At 43.8% G+C, this 20,982-nt stretch overlaps 1 protein-coding gene across 1 annotated transcript in view; it reads left to right on the forward strand.

The window, feature by feature from the left end:
* Window positions 1-20,982, forward strand: part of LOC126190738 (UDP-glycosyltransferase UGT5-like) — a 193,471-nt gene that overhangs the window by 77,206 nt on the left and 95,283 nt on the right. The window contains exon 5 of the mRNA XM_049931231.1: window positions 13,924-14,146. Within this exon, the coding sequence (XP_049787188.1) occupies window positions 13,924-14,146 (223 nt within the window). The remainder of the gene's footprint in view (window positions 1-13,923; window positions 14,147-20,982) is intronic.

Consider the following 20,982-nt stretch of genomic DNA (forward strand, 5'->3'; position numbering starts at 1 on the left):
TATAGTGGATCAGCTAAAGCATTTATGTTTGGCTAATTTTGCCAGAGGAATAATTACCAACTTGGGGAATATCAAAGCCAGTAATTTAACGCATTTTTCCATATTTCCATGAACTGATTCCTTAGAGAATAATACCCAAGGATAACAAATCACTAAGGCAAGAACTATTCATTGCACAGAAGGAAGTAATGAGAATAATGTGATGGGTTCATATCATACACCTAGCATGCATCTCTTTAAGCAACTGGGAATATTAACCACATCCGCACAGTACCTTTATTCACATTAGAAATTTGTCTTCAGCAATTCATCTGACTTTGAAAAATATAGGAACATTCACAAGTACAACACTAGAAGGAAATATGTGCTGTGTCACCCTTTAATGAACTTAACTTTGGCACAAAAATGGCTGAAATATGCAGCTATAAAACTCGTTGATGATATGTCCATGGAAATAACATGTATGCAGATAGAAAGTATTTTCAGATGTAGATTAAAGATGAATCTCCTTAACCACTTGTTGTATACCACAGAGGAATTCTTGAGTGTAAATTATTTTTAATGTTTAAAGAAAGAGCTATATAAATTTTTTAGTCATTTATGTGCATGTGCATATGTTCCATATGGTAATGTTTATCATCAGTATGATCTAGAAGTACATAACTAACTAACTACTTAACTAATTAACTAACTAACTACCCAAAACAGGTTCCTGTGGCTCCAGCCAGTGTATCTGGGTGCACATAAGCTCTAGCAACTCCTGGTCTCAGATATGATAACATCTGTTCAAACTGTGTTCATTCACAAAATGCACTAAATTTCTTATGAAGGTCAGTTGTGTATTACTTGGTACTCTCTGGACAACAATGACCTCAGACACTTGTCATCCACAGTCAGTTTTTGAGAAGTGTAGATGGATTAGTGTTATTGATTTAGCTTTATTGCATTATTAAACAGTTTTTAAGAGTTCCTGATTCCATTTCTACTAAAGAAATTTTGCTTTTAATTCCTCAGAATGGTGTTTCTGTAGACATAGCATATTTGATACACTGGACAACTGACAGTAGATACCATTTTACTCTGTTCATTTGTAGTTCCAAAACCATTTTCAGTGTTCTGACAGGGGAAATGTAATCATATAACATTCAGAAAGTCGGGAAAAGGCAGTGACAACTTGTGCAAAATTATACCAGTGTGCCAGTGTACTACAATGTGGTGTCCTATAGCCTTTTGACTTACAGTGGTGGTACTTACAGCTAAATTGAATATATTAACCCTTTAACTGCTATTATCCCATTTGCAGATTGACTAAAATACAGCGTTTAGTTCAAGGTTATTTCATTTTAGTTTTAATTTTACATCCGTTTTCCCAGTCCCTTCACTAATCAGGTAACACAAAAATAAATGCAGGATGAAGGAAAATAATTTTACAGTTTATGAGTTAATTTTACATATTTCAATTCAGTTCTGTGACGCCATGTTCAATCACATCCCAGATGTGTTTGATCGGGTTCAGATCTGGCGAGTTGGGGGACCGCCACATCAGGTGGAACGCGCCGCTGTGTTCCTCGAACCACTCTGTCACACCCCTGGCCTTACGACGCTGCCTTCTGGAAACATGATTGTCAAGAAGGGGTGTACGTGGTCTGCAACCAGTGTACGATACTCATTGGCCGTTATGGTGCTTTGCACGAGCTTCACGCGTCCCACAGATTCCCACGTGGATGTTCCCCAGAGCATAATGGAGCCGCTGCCAGCTTGTCTCCGTCCCGTAATACAGGTGTCAAGGAGCTGTCCCCCTGGAAGACGACGGATTCTCGCCATCCAGTCGGCGCAAATATCCAGTGCCGATATCGTGGTGTTAATATTGGGACACGCGTGGGTCGGCAGCTGCAGAGGACCTTCGTTAGGAATGTTCGGTTCGCTACGTGTCCAGAAACGCTTGTACTTTGCCCAGCATTAAAGTCTGATGTTAGTTCCGCTACAAGGCGCCGCCTCTCCTGTTCTACGAGGTGCATTCAAGTTCTAAGGCCTCCGATTTTTTTTCTAATTAACTACTCACCCAAAATCGATGAAACTGGCGTTACTTCTCGACGTAATCGCCCTGCAGACGTACACATTTTTCACAACGCTGACGCCATGATTCCATGGCAGCGGCGAAGGCTTCTTTAGGAGTCTGTTTCGACCACTGGAAAATCGCTGAGGCAATAGCAGCACGGCTGGTGAATGTGCGGCCACGGAGAGTGTCTTTTATTGTTGGAAAAAAGCCAAAAGTCACTAGGAGCCAGGTCAGGTGAGTAGGGAGCATGAGGAATCACTTCAAAGCTGTTATCACGAAGAAACTGTTGCTGACGTTAGCTCGATGTGCGGGTGTGTTGTCTTGGTGAAACAGCACACGTGCAGCCCTTCCCGGACGTTTTTGTTGCAGTGCAGGAAGGAATTTGTTCTTCAAAACATTTTCGTAGGATGCACCTATTACCGTAGTGCCCTTTGGAACGCAATGGGTAAGGATTACGCCCTCGCTGTCCCAGAACATGGACACCATCATTTGTTCAGCACTGGCGGTTACCCGAAATTTTTTTGGTGGCGTTGAATCTGTGTGCTTCCATTGAGCTGACTGGCGCTTTGTTTCTGGATTGAAAAATGGCATCCACGTCTCATCCATTGTCACAACCGACGAAAAGAAAGTCCCATTCATGCTGTCGTTGCGCGTCAACATTGCTTGGCAACATGCCACACGGGCAGCCATGTGGTCGTCCGTCAGCATTCGTGGCACCCACCTGGATGACACTGTTCGCATTTTCAGGTCGTCATGCAGGATTGTGTGCACAGAACCCACAGAAATGCCAACACTGGAGGCGATCTGTTCAACAGTCATTCGGCGATCCCCCGAAACAATTCTCTCCACTTTCTCGATCATGTCGTCCGACTGGATTGTGTGAGCCCGAGGTTGTTTCGGTTTGTTGTCACACGATGTTCTGCCTTCATTAAACTGTCGCACCCACGAACGCACTTTCGACACATCCATAACTCCATCACCACATGTCTCCTTCAACTGTCGATGAATTTCAATTGGTTTCACACCACGCAAATTCAGAAAACGAATGATTGCACGCTGTTCAAGTAAGGAAAACGTCGTCATTTTAAGTATTTAAAACAGTTCTCATTCTCGCCGCTGGCGGTAAAATTCCATCTGCCGTATGGTGCTGCCATCTCTGGGACGTATTGACAATGAACGCGGCCTCATTTTAAAACAATGCGCATGTTTCTATCTCTTTCCAGTCCGGAGAAAAAAAATCGGAGGCCTTAGAACTTGAATGCACCCCGTAGCATTCTGCCGAGTGTGCGACGTCCGACATCTGTAATGAGGAGTTGCCGCTCAACTTCACGACGTTTGTACGTGGTGTCACCTTAGCTTCGCCACATACTTAACACACTCACCACAGCACTTCTCGAACACCCGACAAGTCGTGCCGTTTTCGAAATTCTCGTGCCGAGCCTCCAGGCCATCTCAGTCTGCCCTCGGTAAAACTAACCTCCCCATCGCACCCCCCTCAGATTTAAGTTATAAGTTGGCACAGTGGATAGGCCTTGAAAAACTGAACACAGATCAATGGAGAAAACAGGAAGATGATGTGTGGAACTGTGGAAAAAATAAGCAAAATATACAAACTGAGTAGCCCATGCGCAAGATAAGCATCATCAAGGATCATGCGAACTCAGGAGCGTGGTGGTCTCGTGGTTAGCGTGTGCAACTGTGGAATGAGAGGTCCTTGGTTCAAGTCTTCCCTTGAATGAAAAATTTACTTCTTTTATTTTCGCAATGTTATGATCTGTTGGTTCGTTCATTGACGTCTCTGTTCACTGTAATAAGTTCAGTGTCTGTGTTTTGTGACCGCACCGCATAAGCGTGCGATTAGTAGACGAAAGGACCTGCCGATTCCTCCACAGGAAAACACGTCTGATATATTCTGTACGACACTGCTGACGGCATGTGCGTCACATGACATGAATATGTTGTCGATCCACCTAACTTGTACACTTGGCGAATGGGTAAAAAGATTCTTCTACCTTGCCCGATTTAGGTTTTCCTGTGGATGTGATAATCACTCCCAAAAAAGTGATGAAAAAATAAGAGTTTGTCACGTAAACTGCAACAAATGAATGCAACAGTTTCACAGTCGCACAGTTTTCCCTGTACTTTGTCAAAACATATGTTTTTAACGTTTTCAAATTTTTCGGTTTAGGTGTAGCGTCGCCATACTACGGCGCAGTTACCTCACATCAGACGGACGGACGGACAGATAATAATTGTCTGAAAATAAAAAACTTTTCACTCGAAGGTAGTCTTGAACCAAGGACCTCTCGTTCCACAGCTGCTCACGCTAACCACGGGACCACGGCGCTCCTGAGCTCACATGTCCTTGATATTGCTTATCATGCGCATAGACTACTCAATTTCTATATTTTGCTTGTTTTTTCCTCAGTTCCACACAACATCTTCCTGTTTTCTCGATTGATCTGTGTTCAGTTTTTCAAGGCCTATCCACTGTGTCAACTTATAGCTACATCTGAGGGGGGTGCGATGGGGAGGGTCCCTTTTAAGAAAGGTCGCGCGCCTCCCCCATTCTACACACGGACTGCTGATACTACATGTACCGTTAACATTTATTACTAGCAGTCATTCGTCGGCAGGTAACACTCCCATCGCCTGCACGGGTTCATATCGAAAGTAGGTCGGTGGTCATAATGTTCTGGCTGAACAGTGGACATGCAGTATTACAGGTATTGTAATGGAACATGTTGTAAATAAATTAAAAAAAAACAACACACTCAAATTTTCACGAAAGCAAGCGACATTCATTGCTTCAGTGAAAACATTGCCAAGTCCACTTCGGTCAGTTAAACACTGCCGACCAGCGAGCTACTGAGCTCCAAATCCAAATTTTTTGTTCCTCTCTATTGAGCATCTGCACGATTGCTAAAGTGCAACACTCGTCTAGAAAAGCCAGAAAGGCTGAACTCGAAATGAAATTCACTCAAGGGAACACACATTCGGATTGTTTCAATTTTCTGTACCGCAAGGAAGAACTGGGTTGATCGCAAAGGCTCAGCTTCTCGCGACTTAAGAAATACACTACCACAACGCCACTCCTGCCCCAGAGGGCACACGACTTTACTCGCCACGAAGGCTGGCGGCCTACCCCTCTAATTTGCGAGCGTCCAAAATGCTTTCCGAAATTATTTGGCCTTTACGCAACCCATCTAATCAGAATCTGGAGGAAAGTATAGGCATTTTCATTGGCCATTTGCAGCTCCCAATAATAGAGCTTTTGTGAGGTGGTGCTTCCGGAGGACTTTTACAAGTGCTTTTGCAATAGGCGCTGCAGAATACTGATCACCATGTGATGTGAAGCTACAAGCGTTTATTCCAGCCATGTAGGCGCCGGCCAAAATTCATTTGGGAGGACTAGGGAAAGACGGACCCGTCGCCACCAGGCTGGAGAAAACTTTGCGCCAGATACTGGCAGTGGTGGAAACTATGACCACCTCACCAGCGCACAGGCGAGGCCTGGAAATGATAAACCATTGGTAAGAAATGTAGTCACCACATTCGTAATTCTATTATGGATTTTCTTCAGAGACTCAGCAATATCGGGCTAAATAGTACGGATGTGCTCTTTTGTTTTGACGTGGTATCATTATATACCAGTGTAGCTTTAAACCGCTCTTTATCTCTTATCAGCCAACATTTTGATAAGAACATTACGGCCTTATTTGAACATGTGCGTTTGTTATCTTACTTTCAGTTTAATGGTGACTTTTACCAGCAGATTGACAGAGTTGCTATGGTAAGCCCCCTCTTCCCTCTGGTAGATAATTTGTTCATGGAAGACTTCGAGGACAACGCACTGGACTCAGCAAGTTGTTCTGCTACCGTGTAATCATACAAAAAAGTGTCTTTCTGTTCACATATAGGCAATATGTTACATTTATTTACACTCCTGGAAATGGAAAAAAGAACACATTGACACCGGTGTGTCAGACCCACCATACTTGCTCCGGACACTGCGAGAGGGCTGTACAAGCAATGATCACACGCACGGCACAGCGGACACACCAGGAACCGCGGTGTTGGCCGTCGAATGGCGCTAGCTGCGCAGCATTTGTGCACCGCCACCGTCAGTGTCAGCCAGTTTGCCGTGGCATACGGAGCTCCATCGCAGTCTTTAACGCTGGTAGCATGCCGCGACAGCGTGGACGTGAACCGTATGTGCAGTTGACGGACTTTGAGCGAGGGCGTATAGTGGGCATGCGGGAGGCCGGGTGGACGTACCGCCGAATTGCTCAACACGTGGGGCGTGAGGTCTCCACAGTACATCGATGTTGTCGCCAGTGGTCGGCGGAAGGTGCACGTGCCCGTCGACCTGGGACCGGACCGCAGCGACGCACCGATGCACGCCAAGACCGTAGGATCCTACGCAGTGCCGTAGGGGACCGCACCGCCACTTCCCAGCAAATTAGGGACACTGTTGCTCCTGGGGTATCGGCGAGGACCATTCGCAACCGTCTCCATGAAGCTGGGCTACGGTCCCGCACACCGTTAGGCCGTCTTCCGCTCACGCCCCAACATCGTGCAGCCCGCCTCCAGTGGTGTCGCGACAGGCATGAATGGAGGGACGAATGGAGACGTGTCGTCTTCAGCGATGAGAGTCGCTTCTGCCTTGGTGCCAATGATGGTCGTATGCGTATTTGGCGCCGTGCAGTTGAGCGCCACAATCAGGACTGCATACGACCGAGGCACACAGGGCCAACACCCGGCATCATGGTGTGGGGAGCGATCTCCTACACTGGCCGTACACCACTGGTGATCGTCGAGGGGACACTGAATAGTGCACGGTACATCCAAACCGTCATCGAACCCATCGTTCTACCATTCCTAGACTGGCAAGGGAACTTGCTGTTCCAACAAGTCAATGCACGTCCGCATGTATCCCGTGCCACCCAACGTGCTCTAGAAGGTGTAAGTCAACTACCCTGGCCAGCAAAATCTCCGGATCTGTCCCCCATTGAGCATGTTTGGGACTGGATGAAGCGTCGTCTCACGCGGTCTGCACGTCCAGCACGAACGCTGGTCCAACTGAGGCGCCAGGTGGAAATGGCATGGCAAGCCGTTCCACAGGACTACATCCAGCATCTCTACGATCGTCTCCATGGGAGAATAGCAGCCTGCATTGCTGCGAAAGGTGGATATACGCTGTACTAGTGCCGACATTGTGCATGCTCTGTTGCCTGTCTATGTGCCTGTGGTTCTGTCAGTGTGATCATGTGATGTATCTGACCCCAGGAATGTGTCAATAAAGTTTCCCCTTCCTGGGACAATGAATTCACGGTGTTCTTATTTCAATTTCCAGGAGTGTATGTTGAACGTGAACTGCCAATCCTCCGCACGTCATATTGCATGTTGTTAAAATTTTCCTGCGTTGCGACTTCTCTGATTAGTTCAGCCTCACCGAGGAAAAGCCTAGTGGAACTCCAGAGGTCGCCCACTTGGTCATTTTTATATACTGTGAAAAGTAATGTTCCTATCACAACCCCTTGCGGCCGCCGGAAGTTACTTTCATTGTGAAGATTCATTTCCTTTGAGAATGACGTGACTTGTTCTGTGTGCTAGACTCTTCAAACCAATCACAAAGCTGGTCTGTTACTCCACACGGTTTTATTTAGTTGATTAGGCGGGGAACTATATCGAATGCTTTACGGAAGTCAAGGAACTCGTCATGAACCGGGGCGCCAGTATGTGTTGATTTCTGGGTCTCGTGGGCGAATAGGGTGAGCTGAGTTTTCCAAGACCATTGTTTCCGACTCATATGTTAATCCCTGCAGAGGAGGTTTTCGGTCCCCAGAAATTTCATGATATGAAAGCATAAAACATCTTCCCAAATTCTACAATAGACAAAAGCCACAGATAGGCGTCTATAGCTGTTCGGCGACACTTCTTGGAAACGGGAATGAGCTACGCTTTTGTCCAACAGTTTGGAATATTTTGCTTCTCCAGTGCCCTACGGTAGTCTGCTACTGGAAGACGAACGAGTTCTTTCGCATAATCTTTGTCGACTGGTATTGGTATCTCGTCAGGTACAGTGGCCTTTTCTCTGTTGAGCTATTTTATTCTGTGCCTGGCGACCTCAGCTTGCAGGTGAAATAAATTAATAAGTTAATAAAAATAAATAAAACTACGCTGATGTGTCTAACGCTTCCAGGTACAGTCTAAAAAGTGAAGTCCATAAAATAAATACCTTTCCTAAGACAAGGTGGCAGCTTGTCTCCAGTTCTCTTAAGCTGTGTATTACAATAAATTGTAAGAATTTGGAAATAAAATTTAAAACAATATCACGTATCTCCAGTGAAACTGGGAAGTAAAAAACAGTGTATCGACATAAGCGTCTGCAAGGGTAGGGGGTGGGTGGAAGTGAACTGCCAGGCATTTGCAGATGATTTTATTGTACTGCCTGAAAATCTAGCAGATGCAGAAATACAAGACAGTCTCTAGGAAGAGACAAACAGTAAAGCTGATTTAGGAATTTCTGTGGCGGAAAACAAATTTATTAAAAACATAAAAAATGCACCGCTACCAGAATTTTTACAGACAGGCCGTGGTCAGTCAGAATGGTTCAAATATCAGGAAGAGATGAGTCAAGAAAATGGGTTATTTTCATAAATGAAAGAGGGTACAAAATGTATAGAGCGTAACGATCACAAAAAAAAAAAAAATATTTGCAATAAAAAGTTCGTATCAAGAAAAGCAAAGAATCCGGAATGTCTCTACGCAAGTGAATGCCTATCGCTCAGGTATAAATTAGACAGAAATAGAGGAAGAATCGAATAATTTAGATCTAATAAGAATCGTGGAAAACGGGCAACAAAAAGCTAAGAAAAATAACAGAAACAAGACTGACATTAGTTGGACTTTATACAGTGTGAATGACAATAGACTGACAAAACGTTATTTTGAACTATCACTGGGAAAAGAAATTAACAAGCAACAAAGTCACAGCAGCTAAAAATATTGAGAGATACACGAAATATTAGAAGAAGCAGATACTTTAGAGAGGAAAATGTTAGGTGTAGAAGGAGACCAAGGCAGGAGCAGTCAGACAACGAATCCGAAGTGCTCTGAAGAATGGAAAACAGATGTGGTGAAAGGGTGTAAGGCTCTTGAAGGAAAATAGGACAAAAGAGAAGCGACTGGAACTTTCACGTGGGCCATTGTTCGCCAACACGGAATAAATAAATAAATATCCAGTCGACTGTTGCACACGTCCGATAGTTTCACTAAGTTACACCAATAGAATGTTTGACTCTACTGGTGAGTTACATGGTGAGAAGCTTGCTTTGATCTGTATTGTATAAATGAAATTTTTGTCGAAATATGGCTGTCAATGAACAATACTTGAAGTTTTCTGATCAAGGCTTCAGACAAGAGTAATCATATTAGTCATATTATCATTTGACACAGTTTAACTTAGATCCGTTTAGACGTTTGCTACCGTATTACTTATTCATTCAAACCTCTGACGCTTCAGGTATTTATATTTTGGCTAACATAGATAAATGACCTAACCTGCTCTGCATGAAACAGTATCTGCTTTGCTGCATACTCATTTCATAAAAATGCCTGTTTACATACCCATCAGTTAAATTCCGGGCGATCCATTCGTCCATTTCCAATATTCCACACTCTCGACCAACCTGCATCTAAATACTTATTTGGGCCGTGTTGTTTGACACGGATCCCCTTTTACAGACTTATCCTAAAAATTAATGACCGTATACCTATCCTTACCACAACAAATGTGTATCTACTGAATAACACCAAGTCGCCACCAATTCCAGTTACTTACAAAATAATGTTAAGTTTCATTTAGTAGAACGTAGGTAAAGTGTCTTAGAGAAAACCTAGGACCTTATTCACTTCATGAGAGTAGGACAATACCTGTTCACTTTTATTTTGCCTTAGTTCATCCATAATTTTAAAGCATTCAGCGGTACCTAACTGAAATAGTAATAAATATGACCCCATATAAAGAATTTTAATTTCGAAGCATGGTGTTCACTTTTTTTTCTGTACCTGGTGAACGTGTTTCTTAACACCACGGTGTGAATACAGTCGTTTAATCTTCTTGGTAGCTGAGTATGCTAGCAAATAACTGATTTAGATCTGAACTGCCCCCATCCATTCTGGTGGTTCGTTGTTTGTGTAAGGTGTCATAGCAAGCGTAATATGTCATGTTCAGTGTACTGTGTAACCATTTGGGTTACTGTCAATCTCATTTTATTGATACACCAGCATGATATCCTGCATGGCGTGTGGAATTCAGTAGTCTCGTCATCGCTTACGTCACAGAATTAACGTCTTCGTAGCACGCCAACAAAACTTTACTTGCTGCTGCGAGAAATAACTTGCACCGCATCTCTTGTTGTAGTTTTTCTCATTTTCGTTATTATGCGTGTTATTAAGTTGAAAGTATGAAGTGTTTGTATTTGAGTAAACTTTAGTCCAGCAAAATAACATAAAAATGTGGCTCTGCCCCATACTTCTACTTGCATAATATTGTGGCTACAAATTACTCCATGCATTTCATGAACATAACAATTTTCAGAGGGTACTGTACTGTAATAAACATCATAAGTCCGAGCTACTTCAGCCACATGGTATGTGTCATTCCTCACGTGCCTCTTTACTGCGTTTAATTCCTTTTCCGTTTTTCCTGTCTCATCATTAAGATGAGTTTAGACATTTTCTTGTCGTTTATGCACATCTTGTGTCAAGACTTTCAGGATTTGTTCTAATTCATCTATAACAGCTTGTGCTGAAGTGCTGATTATACTACCGTACAATACAGTCTAACGGATCTATTACTTGTTGTGAAGCAGCTTAGTTGTAAATAGTTCACAGATGGTATTGGCGCGCCGCTGAACATCATAAAATACTTCTGTGTGAAACAAATGCAAGACACAACTGAAACTGCATGTGCTTAGAAACGTTAACTGCCGTCTTGCGGTTCTTTTGAAAAAACGCATTGTGGCTACGTACTAAATAAAAAAAATATATATACAGCTAATTTTTCGAAATTTAAATCTCAACTAAGAAGATTTTACTGCTGCCGAAGCCCGGACTAGTACTACGGCTGAATGAGCAATGTATATTGGCTTACCTTATGTTGTAGACATTAGCAATGACGTCTTCACAACAATTTATGAGTTATAATTTCACCTTTTTTGTGCCTTTTTCTTGATTTTATTATTTTAACATGAATTTAGTTCTCTTTTTAAAACATATTTTTCACCCTTTCAGAACTCACAGATCAGATTAACTTCACACGTACGAGTCATCAGCAGGTAGAAACACACACGTTTTGAAACAAAATTACATATACGTCATATTAATTAACTATTTCAACTGTCCTACGAGCGGTCGCCAGTTTAACTCTACTGGAGAGTTAAACTCACGCTGAATAGAACATCTTCAATTTGAATGAAATATTTTATGTTTCTGAAGTAACTGGCTTGGTTCCTTATTTTAGCCACCGTGCCAGCTTCGAATATCTAAAGTGAACCAGTAATGATGGGTAAACACACATTGCCCAAATCGGTTATTCGCCTTCACACCATCAGATTTACCCGCATTTCCACTGTAAAACATGTCAGTAACATGGGTATTAGTCGTACAGAATTAAAGAATATGACACAATGTTTGAACAAAAATGAATAATTATTCTCACTTAAAGAAACTTCCATCGATGCAGGTGTCTTGACAGATGGCCTATAGGAGGAGAAAAGATGGAGATGGAAATGACAAGTGAAGTATGTCAGACAAAAGACGGATATTGCTTTAAAAAAAAAAGTCATTTACTGAACTGATTACCGAGCGAGGCGACACAGTGGTTAGCACATTGGACTCGTATTCCGGAGGACGACGGTTCAAACCCGCCTCCGGAAATCCTGATTTAGCTTATCCATTATTTCCCAAAATCGTTTTTGGCAACTGCCGGGATGGTTCCTTTGAAAGGGCACGGCCGACTTCCTTCCCCATCCTTCCCTAATCCGATGGGACCGATGACCTCTCTGTTTGGTCCCCCCGCCCAAATCAACCAATCTGAACTGATTACTCAGGACTTTACGCATAATGACTGTATGTTTCATATACGTGAGTCTTTTCCTCATCATAAATAACACGCTTTATAGTCAGTCAATGTATTTTTTTGCACTAAAAAGTAGTTTTTTCGAAGAAAGGAAAAAATAAAATTACTAATATGTTGTTATATACACCACTGGCCATTAAAATTGCTACACCACGAAGATGACGTGCTACAGAAGCGAAATTTAACCGACAGGAAGAAGATGCTGTGATATGCAAATGATTAGCTTTTCAGAGCATTCGCACAAGGCTGGCACCGGTGGCGACACCTACAACGTGCTGACATGAGGAAAGTTTCCAACCGATTTCTCATACACAAACACCAGTTGACCGGCGTTGCCTGGTGAAACGTTGTTGTGATGCCTCGTGTAAGGAGGAGAAATGCGTACCATCACGTTTCCTACTTTGACAGAGGTCGGATTGTGGCCTATCGCGATTGCGGTTTATCGTATCGCGACATTGCTGCTCGCGTTGGTCGCCATACAATGACTGTTGGCAGAATATGGAATCGTTGGGTTCAGGAGGGTAATACGGATCGCCGTGCTGGATCCCAACGGCCTCGTAGCACTAGCAGTCGACATGACAGGCATCTTATCTGCATGGCTGTAACGGATCGTGCAGCCACGTCTCGATCCCTGAGTAACAGATGGGGACGTTTGCAAGACAACAACCATCTGCACGAGCAGTTCGACGAAGTTTGCAGCAGCATGGACTGTCAGCTCGGAGACCATGGCTGCGGTTACCCTTGACGCTGCATCATAGACAGGAGCGCCTGCGATGGTGTAGTCAACGACGAACCTGGGTGCACGAATGGCAAAACGTCATTTTTTCGGGTGAATGCAGGACCTGTTTACAGCATTATGATGGTCGCATCCGTGTTTGGCGACATCGCGGTGAACGCACATTGGAAGCGAGTATTCGTCATCGCCATAGTGGCGTATCACACGGTGTGATGGTATGGGGTGCCATTGGTTACACGTCTCGGTCACCTCTTGTTCGCATTGACGGCACTTTGAACAGTGGACGTTACATTTCAGATGTGTTACGACCCGTGGCTGTACCCTTCATTCGATCCCTGCGAAACCCTACACTTCAGCAGGGTAATGCACGACTGCATGTTGTTGGTACTGTACGGGCGTCTGTGGATACAGAAAATGTTCGACTGCTGCCCTGGGCAACACATTCTCCATATCTCTCACCAATTGAAAACGTGTGGTCAATGGTGGCCGAGCAACTGGCTCGTCACAATACGTCAGTTACTACTCTTGATGAACTGTGGTATCGTGTTGAATGGGCAGCTGTACCTGTACACGCCATCCAAGCTCTGTTTGACTCAATGCCCAGTCGTATCAAGGCCGTCATTACGGCCAGAGGTGGTTGTTCTGGGTACTGATTTCTCAGGATCTATGCACCCAAATAGCGTGAAAATGTAATCACATGTCAGTTCTGGTATAATATATTTGTCCAATGAATACCCGTTTATCATCTTCATTTCTTCTTGGTGCAGCAATTTTAATGGCCAGTAGTGTATGACAGCATGTTTTCTTTAATAGCAGTCGCTACCATACGCAGACTCTGGACTATAGGTATAAGGTATATGACGTTTTAGATTGTCTGCCGCAGTACCTTAGTGAGCAGATCTTTGTTGTACCTATAACACTGATTCTACTCAGCTTCGGGTGTGAACAAGTGCTCCACTGATAATGCTGTTGCTGTTGTAGGAAATTCAGAAATTCATGGACGGCAGCCCGGGAGGCGTGGTGTACTTCAGTCTCGGCACCAAGATCCGTGCGGATTGGTTCTCTCCAGAGAAGTTGCAGGCGGTGCTGGACACGTTCTCCAGGCTGGAGCAGCGCGTGCTCTGGAAGGTGGACGCCTCCGGCCTGCCACCGCTGCCGGACAACGTCAGAGCGACCGCGTGGCTGCCGCAGAACGACGTGCTCAGTGAGTCAGCTGTTGATCTGCGCTTCACAATATCAGGGCTGTCTTCTAAGTTCTTATCCTAAATCATGAAGTAGGAACTTCACTGGTGTACACTGATGAGCCACTACATTATGACCAGCAGCTTAATAGCTTGTTTGGCGGTCTTTGGAACGAACTACTGATTCTGTGTATCCAAGATCCAACAATTTGTTGATATGTTTGCGGAGAAATTCGGCATTAGTTGTCTACGGACGGGTCATGTAATTCGCGTAAATAATGGATGCCGATTTGTGGACGCGGTGATGGCGCTCCGATAGCGACCAATATGGATCCCATAGGATTTACATAAGGTGAATTTGGTATAAAATTTTGTCGATGTGTATACTACACAGACTGATTCCCATAACAGAAGAACTGATTGGGGACTACCAATGTGGTTTCCGCACTAACAGATCCACTTTGGATCACTTATTCACATTGAGACAAATAACTGAGAAGGCATGGGAATTTAATGTAGATATCCATATTCTATTTATAGACTTCAAGAAGGCCTATGATAGCATACACCGACAGACACTCTTAAACACCATGAAAGAATTTGAAATACCATTAAAATTAATCAAATTAGTTAAAATGTGTTTGGAAGAAACCATATGCAAAGTTAAGACACCTGCAGGAGAGACGGAAAATTTTAAGGTGTACACTGGACTGAGACAAGGGGATGCCATCTCACCTATTCTATTTAATATTATCTTAGAGAAGATTGATAGAGAATTCACCAAAACTAATCCACAAGGGATCCAACTGCAGGGACAGAACATTACTAGACTTGCTTATGCAGATGATGTAGCCTTAATAAACACTTCAAAAGCTGAATTAATCAGGATGTTGCAAAATTATTACAAAATAGCTGAGAAAGCTGGACTTCATGTGAATGAAGAAAAGACAGAATATCTAGTCATAAGTAAAAAACTCCAAAAGAATACACCACTGACCGTAAATGGTCTCACTTTCAAGGCAGTTGACCACTTCAAGTACTTAGGGAGTCTTTTTAGCAGAGACAATAAGCAGAAATAGAAATAGACGCCCGTCTAGCAGCATCTAATAGAACTTTTTACAGCTGTATCAAAATTTTAAGGATGAGATCACTTAGTACTGAATTCAAAATCCGTTTTTATCAGTCAACTATTGTACCAGTAGCATTATATGGATGTGAAGCTATTACATTCAGGAAAAAAGATGAAGAAAAACTGTTGATATTTAAAAGAAAAATACTAAGAAAAATATTTGGACCAATCTTCGATGAAAATGTCATGGAGTGGAGGATAAGGAAAAATGAAGAACTACGGGAGCTGTACAAACATAGTACCATTGTGGAAATGTTAAAGAAGAGAAGACTGAACTGGGCTGGTCATGTAGCAAGGATGCCGGAGAACAGACTACCCAAAATAGCATCCACTAAGAAATTAGAAGGAAAGAGAAGAAGAGGAAGACCTCGAATTAGGTGGATGGAGAATATCCGGGAAGATGCAGCTAGGATGGGCATCAACTCTGATTGGACAACAATTTCCCTGGATAGAAATAATTGGAAGAGGCTCGTAGAGCAGGTGTATGGTCGATAAGGCCTTAGCCACGTGTAAAGTAAAAAAAAAGTAAAGTAAGAATTTGGTCGCCAAGACGTCAATAGGAGTTCTCTACAATGCTCGTCAAACCACTGTAGAACGGTGCTAGCTCCGAGGCTTGGACAGTTACATTGCATCAGCCTCGGGGAAGACATCAAGCCTGAAGAGATGCCGATGGTTCAAGGCTGTCAGCGTGTCTTCGATTACTGCCACATGTCGCATGCAGTAGCACGGGAATGTCTCCCACAGCGTAATAGTGCTCCCACCAGCCTGCGTCCGTGGCGCGCAGTGCGTCTCAAGCCGCCATTCGCATCGATAACGGCGTTTGTGGAGACGACCATCGACCTAGTGTAGCAAAAATCGCGATTCACCCAAGGAGCCGACACGTTTCCATTGATCGACCGTCGAAGCTCAATGGTCCTGTGTGCACTGCAGTTGTAACTGATGATGTCTTTGGGTCAACATGTGAACACATAGGGATGGTCTGCTGTGAAGCTCCGTGTTCAACGAAGTACGATGAACGGCGCGTTGCGAAATACAGGGTTATTACAAATGATTGAAGCGATTTCACAGCTCTACAATAACTTTATTATTTGAGATATTTTCACAATGCTTTGCACACACATACAAAAACTCAAAAAGTTTTTTTAGGCATTCACAAATGTTCGATATGTGCCCCTTTAGTGATTCGACAGACATCAAGCCGATAATCAAGTTCCTCTCACACTCGGTGCAGCATGTCCCCATCAATGAGTTCGAAAGCATTGTTGATGCGAGCTCGCAGTTCTGGCACGTTTCTTGGTAGAGGAGGTTTAAACACTGAATCTTTCACATCACTATGCATGAAACTTGCCCGCACTCGTTCAACCGTTTCTTCGCTCACTGCAGGCCGACCCGTTGATTTCCCCTTACAGAGGCATCCAGAAGCTTTAAACTGTGTATACCATCGCCGAATGGAGTTAGCAGTTGGTGTATCTTTGTTGAACTTCGTCCTGAAGTGTCGTTGCACTGTTATGACTGACTGATGTGAGTGCATTTCAAGCACGACATACGCTTTCTCGGCTCCTGTCGTCATTTTGTCTCACTGCGCTCTCGAGCGCTCTGGTGGCAGAAACCTGAAGTGCGGCTTCAGCCGAACAAAACTTTATGAGTTTTTCTACGTATCTGTAGTGTGTCGTGACCATATGTCAATGAATGGAGCTACAATGAATTTATGAAATCGCTTCAATCATTTGTAATAGCCCTGTATTTGTTTGTGCACCAGCATTGCGCCCTTTCGCCGGAGACGCCAGGGATCACCATCTGTCCTACTTTACAGAGTTAGCAATCTTCCGAACCGCACTTGCTGTGGAGAGCTGTGGGCGTCAAAACCATTTACCGGCTAGTTGTAGTGTCACTGTCCTTATGCCTCTTTCCGTGGATGCTCGCGACAGTAACACGTGACCATTCGGCCAGTTTCACCGTTTCCTGGATACTCGTTCACGGGCTTTGCTTAATAATAATCTGCCTTTGTCAAAATCGCTTATGTCAGTGGATTTCCCCGTTTGCAGCCCACATCTTGGCTAGGGTGATCCCCCCCCCCCCCCACCCTGTCCGTGTCTGCTCTGTCTACATACTTTTGTTACCGTGTCACGTGCCCACAACGCCACAAGGCGGTATCCAATGTCTCTAGGCAGTCGTCGTAATGTTATCAGTGTAAATAATTTCATTTGAAAAACTGAATTATACAGTACTGGTTTTCCGCAATCAAATTTATTTTATAGTTCGTTGTGGACCTGATTTTGCCTTTTTAGAAAATCCTTAGACAGCTTGAAAGTAAACAGACAGTCCACCCAATATCAATGAGAATTAACAGCTATTAAAAGACAGTTTTTCGAAAGATATGCGATCTTATATCACTAAGTATCTGTACGTAATATATAGGCATACTAAAACACACAAAAAATCTACAAACAAACAAATCTTATGGCATATTATACCCGAAGATTGAAAGTATGAGAATGTACATGCCGCAACAGAAGTTAAGTGAATATTTGGGCTCAGACTACTCTGTTACATGGACTGTATGGGAAAACTGTGGTGAAAAATGTGGTGAACAGGCAAAAAAAGGAGACGGGAGTCAAAGGGGAAGGAAGGATCAGTACAGTGTGGGAAGTCGCGAACCGCTATACTGTTTATGATTAGCATGTTATCTTATGGTGGGGAAAATACTAACTGGCTGGTACTACTTTAGCAAGGATGAATAATGGAACTGTATTCGAACATGGAGGATTAAGTCATGGGTCTGCCACTCTTCTTTACTGATGCCAGAGTTCCAGGTAATGTTAGTTTTCTACCTTTGTTTGGTCTGTGGGGGACATAACATCTATATCATAAGAATAACATTAATTTGAGGCATGCTCAGCAAGGTGGAATCTTTATTTTTCAGTCACCAGCTTCTTTCATGTTCAATCAGTCTACCAGTTATAGCCCTAACTGACTGACATACATATAATTTGCCACACAAATTAAAGGGTATCCTGTGGATTCTACTTTGTTCTGAAGATGGAAATTTTTTTTTCATTTCTTTACAGAGAGTGGGAAACGAGTATTTCTGGTACAGAAATCTGCTGTATTGATCCTGGATTTTAGTTTGCAGCTAAGTACTGTCTCTTCCGTCTACTTACTGCGTTATGCGTTAGGGTAGGACTGTAACACTTACTACCGGTTTAATCTTAAACAGTCTGAAGATGGTCTAAAAAGCTGAACGCTGGTTCCAAACCAACCATAAAATAAATATTATTATGGAACATAAATACTATGTACTTCCGCTTTCAGTATGTCTATGTTTTTCTGATCACCAATAGAATACTGCATAAGCAATTTTATTGTTTCCCAAAATATTTGTGTTTGAAATCTATGTATTTCTCCGGGCGGTGGAACCTATTCTGGCAACATATTTTCGACCCGCATATTGGTACCTCAAAACCATAGAGCTTCCCACGATCATGGTTCAGATGGTTCAAATGGCTCTGAGCACTATGGGACTTAACATATTAGGTCATCAGTCCCCTATAACTTAGAACTACTTAAACCTAACTAACCTAAGGACATCACACACATCCATGCCCGAGGCAGGATTCGAACCTGCGACCGTAGCGGTCGCGCGGTTCCATACTGAAGCGCCTAGAACCGCTCGGCCACTTCGGCAGGCTCGCGATCATGAAAATCATCAACCGCACAGTGTTTTGTTTTACAATACGGAACGAAAAGAAGTCGGTAGGGGATAAATCAGGGCCATGCAGGCAGTGAGACATTCGTTGGATGTTTTCCTCCGTCAAATAAGCAGATCGTGCCGTCTGACACCTGTGATTGTCAAGATGAAGTATGAAGCATAGTGTCGCAGGTTGTTTTTCCCGGTTTCATTCTTGTTGTAAACAACTTCTTGTATAGCATTCAGCACTGACTGTCCTTCGATCCTCTACGGGATATGCAATGTAGCTAAAGAAACAGACAAACATCTCTCTTGAAAGTGCTTCAAAAACAAACCACTTTTGTTCGCTTCGGTTCATCTTGGAACACACCCGATCAGTTAAGTACTCCTCAGTGCCGGCTCTAATGAATATACACTCTCTGATCAGTGTCCGGACAGCCCTGTGTACTGCGGAATTGATCACCAGATGACGCGAGAAGTGGACTCACCAGTATGAAAGGAGGCGGGGACAGTTTGTTGTGTTACCAGTAGAGGAACAGTAACAGCAGGGCGGATCGATCAGTGGGGCTCAGAGGCGACGTCCACCTTCCAAGTCAGAGTTACAGATCCATTGAGGACATTTTAACCCTTCTAAAGGTGACCAAAGCGACTGCTGGTGGTGTGATCGTGAAGAGTAAACGTGAAAGGACAGCCTCATGTACTAACGGTTAGGGGTCGCCGACCGTTGCCGAGAGGAACAGCAAAAAATCGCATGAAATCAACGGAAGGATTCACTCGTGAGTTCCAAAGTGTACCAGCAGTCCGGCTACCACAATGACTGTGCGCAGGGAGTTAAAAAGAAGGGCTTAAGTTCCTCATTAACCACAAGTTTCTGTGGTCAGCGCTGGCGGCACTTGATGTGAAGTAAGGAGCGACGGCACTGGTCGGTGGATGACTTGAGTGGTTTGGAGCGATTCATCACGCTATGCTCTGTGACAGCCAGGTGGAACTGTTTGTGTTTGGTGGAAGCCTGAAGAAACTTACCTGCCATTATGTGTAGTGCGAGTAGTGAAGTGCAGAAGAGCCGTTACGATATGGTGTTCTTTGTGGTTGTGGTGCGGTCCCCTTATTGCGCTAAATTCGGAAAGGTTTGAAAACATTTTACAGCACAGTATACTGCATCGGTATACGAATGGTTCGGGGACGATCATGCATTGTATCACCGCGACAGTGCACCCTGTCATAAGGCATGACCAAATCGACTGTTGGTGGTGTGATTGTGAAGAGTAGACAGCAACCAAGACGAAGCAGACCTCATGTAGTTCATGACAATAACATTTCTCAAATGGAATGGCCTGCCCAAAGTCCCGACCTGAATCCTTTTGGGATGAGTCAGAGCGTCGACTTCGCTCCAGACCCCATCGTCCGACTTCAGTACTTTAATTGGTTTCTGCTCTTTGCGAAGTGTGGGCCGCCATTCTTCACAGACACTGAGGCACCTTACTGAAAGTGTGCCCAGCAGAGTTCAAGCCGTCATAAATGCGAAGCCCATAGTGATGTCCAGTCATACACTATGTGACCCCCAAAAACATACGTTTTTCATATTAGGTGGAGTGTCCTGCCACCTAATGCCACCTACTGCGACCTCAGTAGTCATTAGAAATCATGGAAGAGCAGAATGGGGCGCTTCGCGGTACTCACGGACTTCGAACGTGGTCGGGGGATTGGGTGTCACTTGTGCCATACGTCTATAAGCGAGATTTTCACACTCCTAAACACCCCTAGGTTCATTGTTTCCGATGTGATAGTGAAGTGGAAACGTGAAGGGACACGTACAGTACAAATGAGTACTGGCCGACCTTGTCTGTTGAATGTGTAATAGCCAGACATCTATCCAGACCACCACACAGTAATTCCATACTGCATCAGGACCCACTGCAAGTACTACGACATTTAGGCAGGAGATGAGAAAACTTGGATTTCATGGTCGAGGGGCTGCTCATATGCCACACATCACGCCGGTAAATTCCAAAAAGACGCCTCGCTTGATGTAAGGAGCGTAA

This window comes from Schistocerca cancellata, chromosome 6, assembly GCF_023864275.1.
Source record: "Schistocerca cancellata isolate TAMUIC-IGC-003103 chromosome 6, iqSchCanc2.1, whole genome shotgun sequence".
Taxonomy (NCBI): domain Eukaryota; kingdom Metazoa; phylum Arthropoda; class Insecta; order Orthoptera; family Acrididae; genus Schistocerca; species Schistocerca cancellata.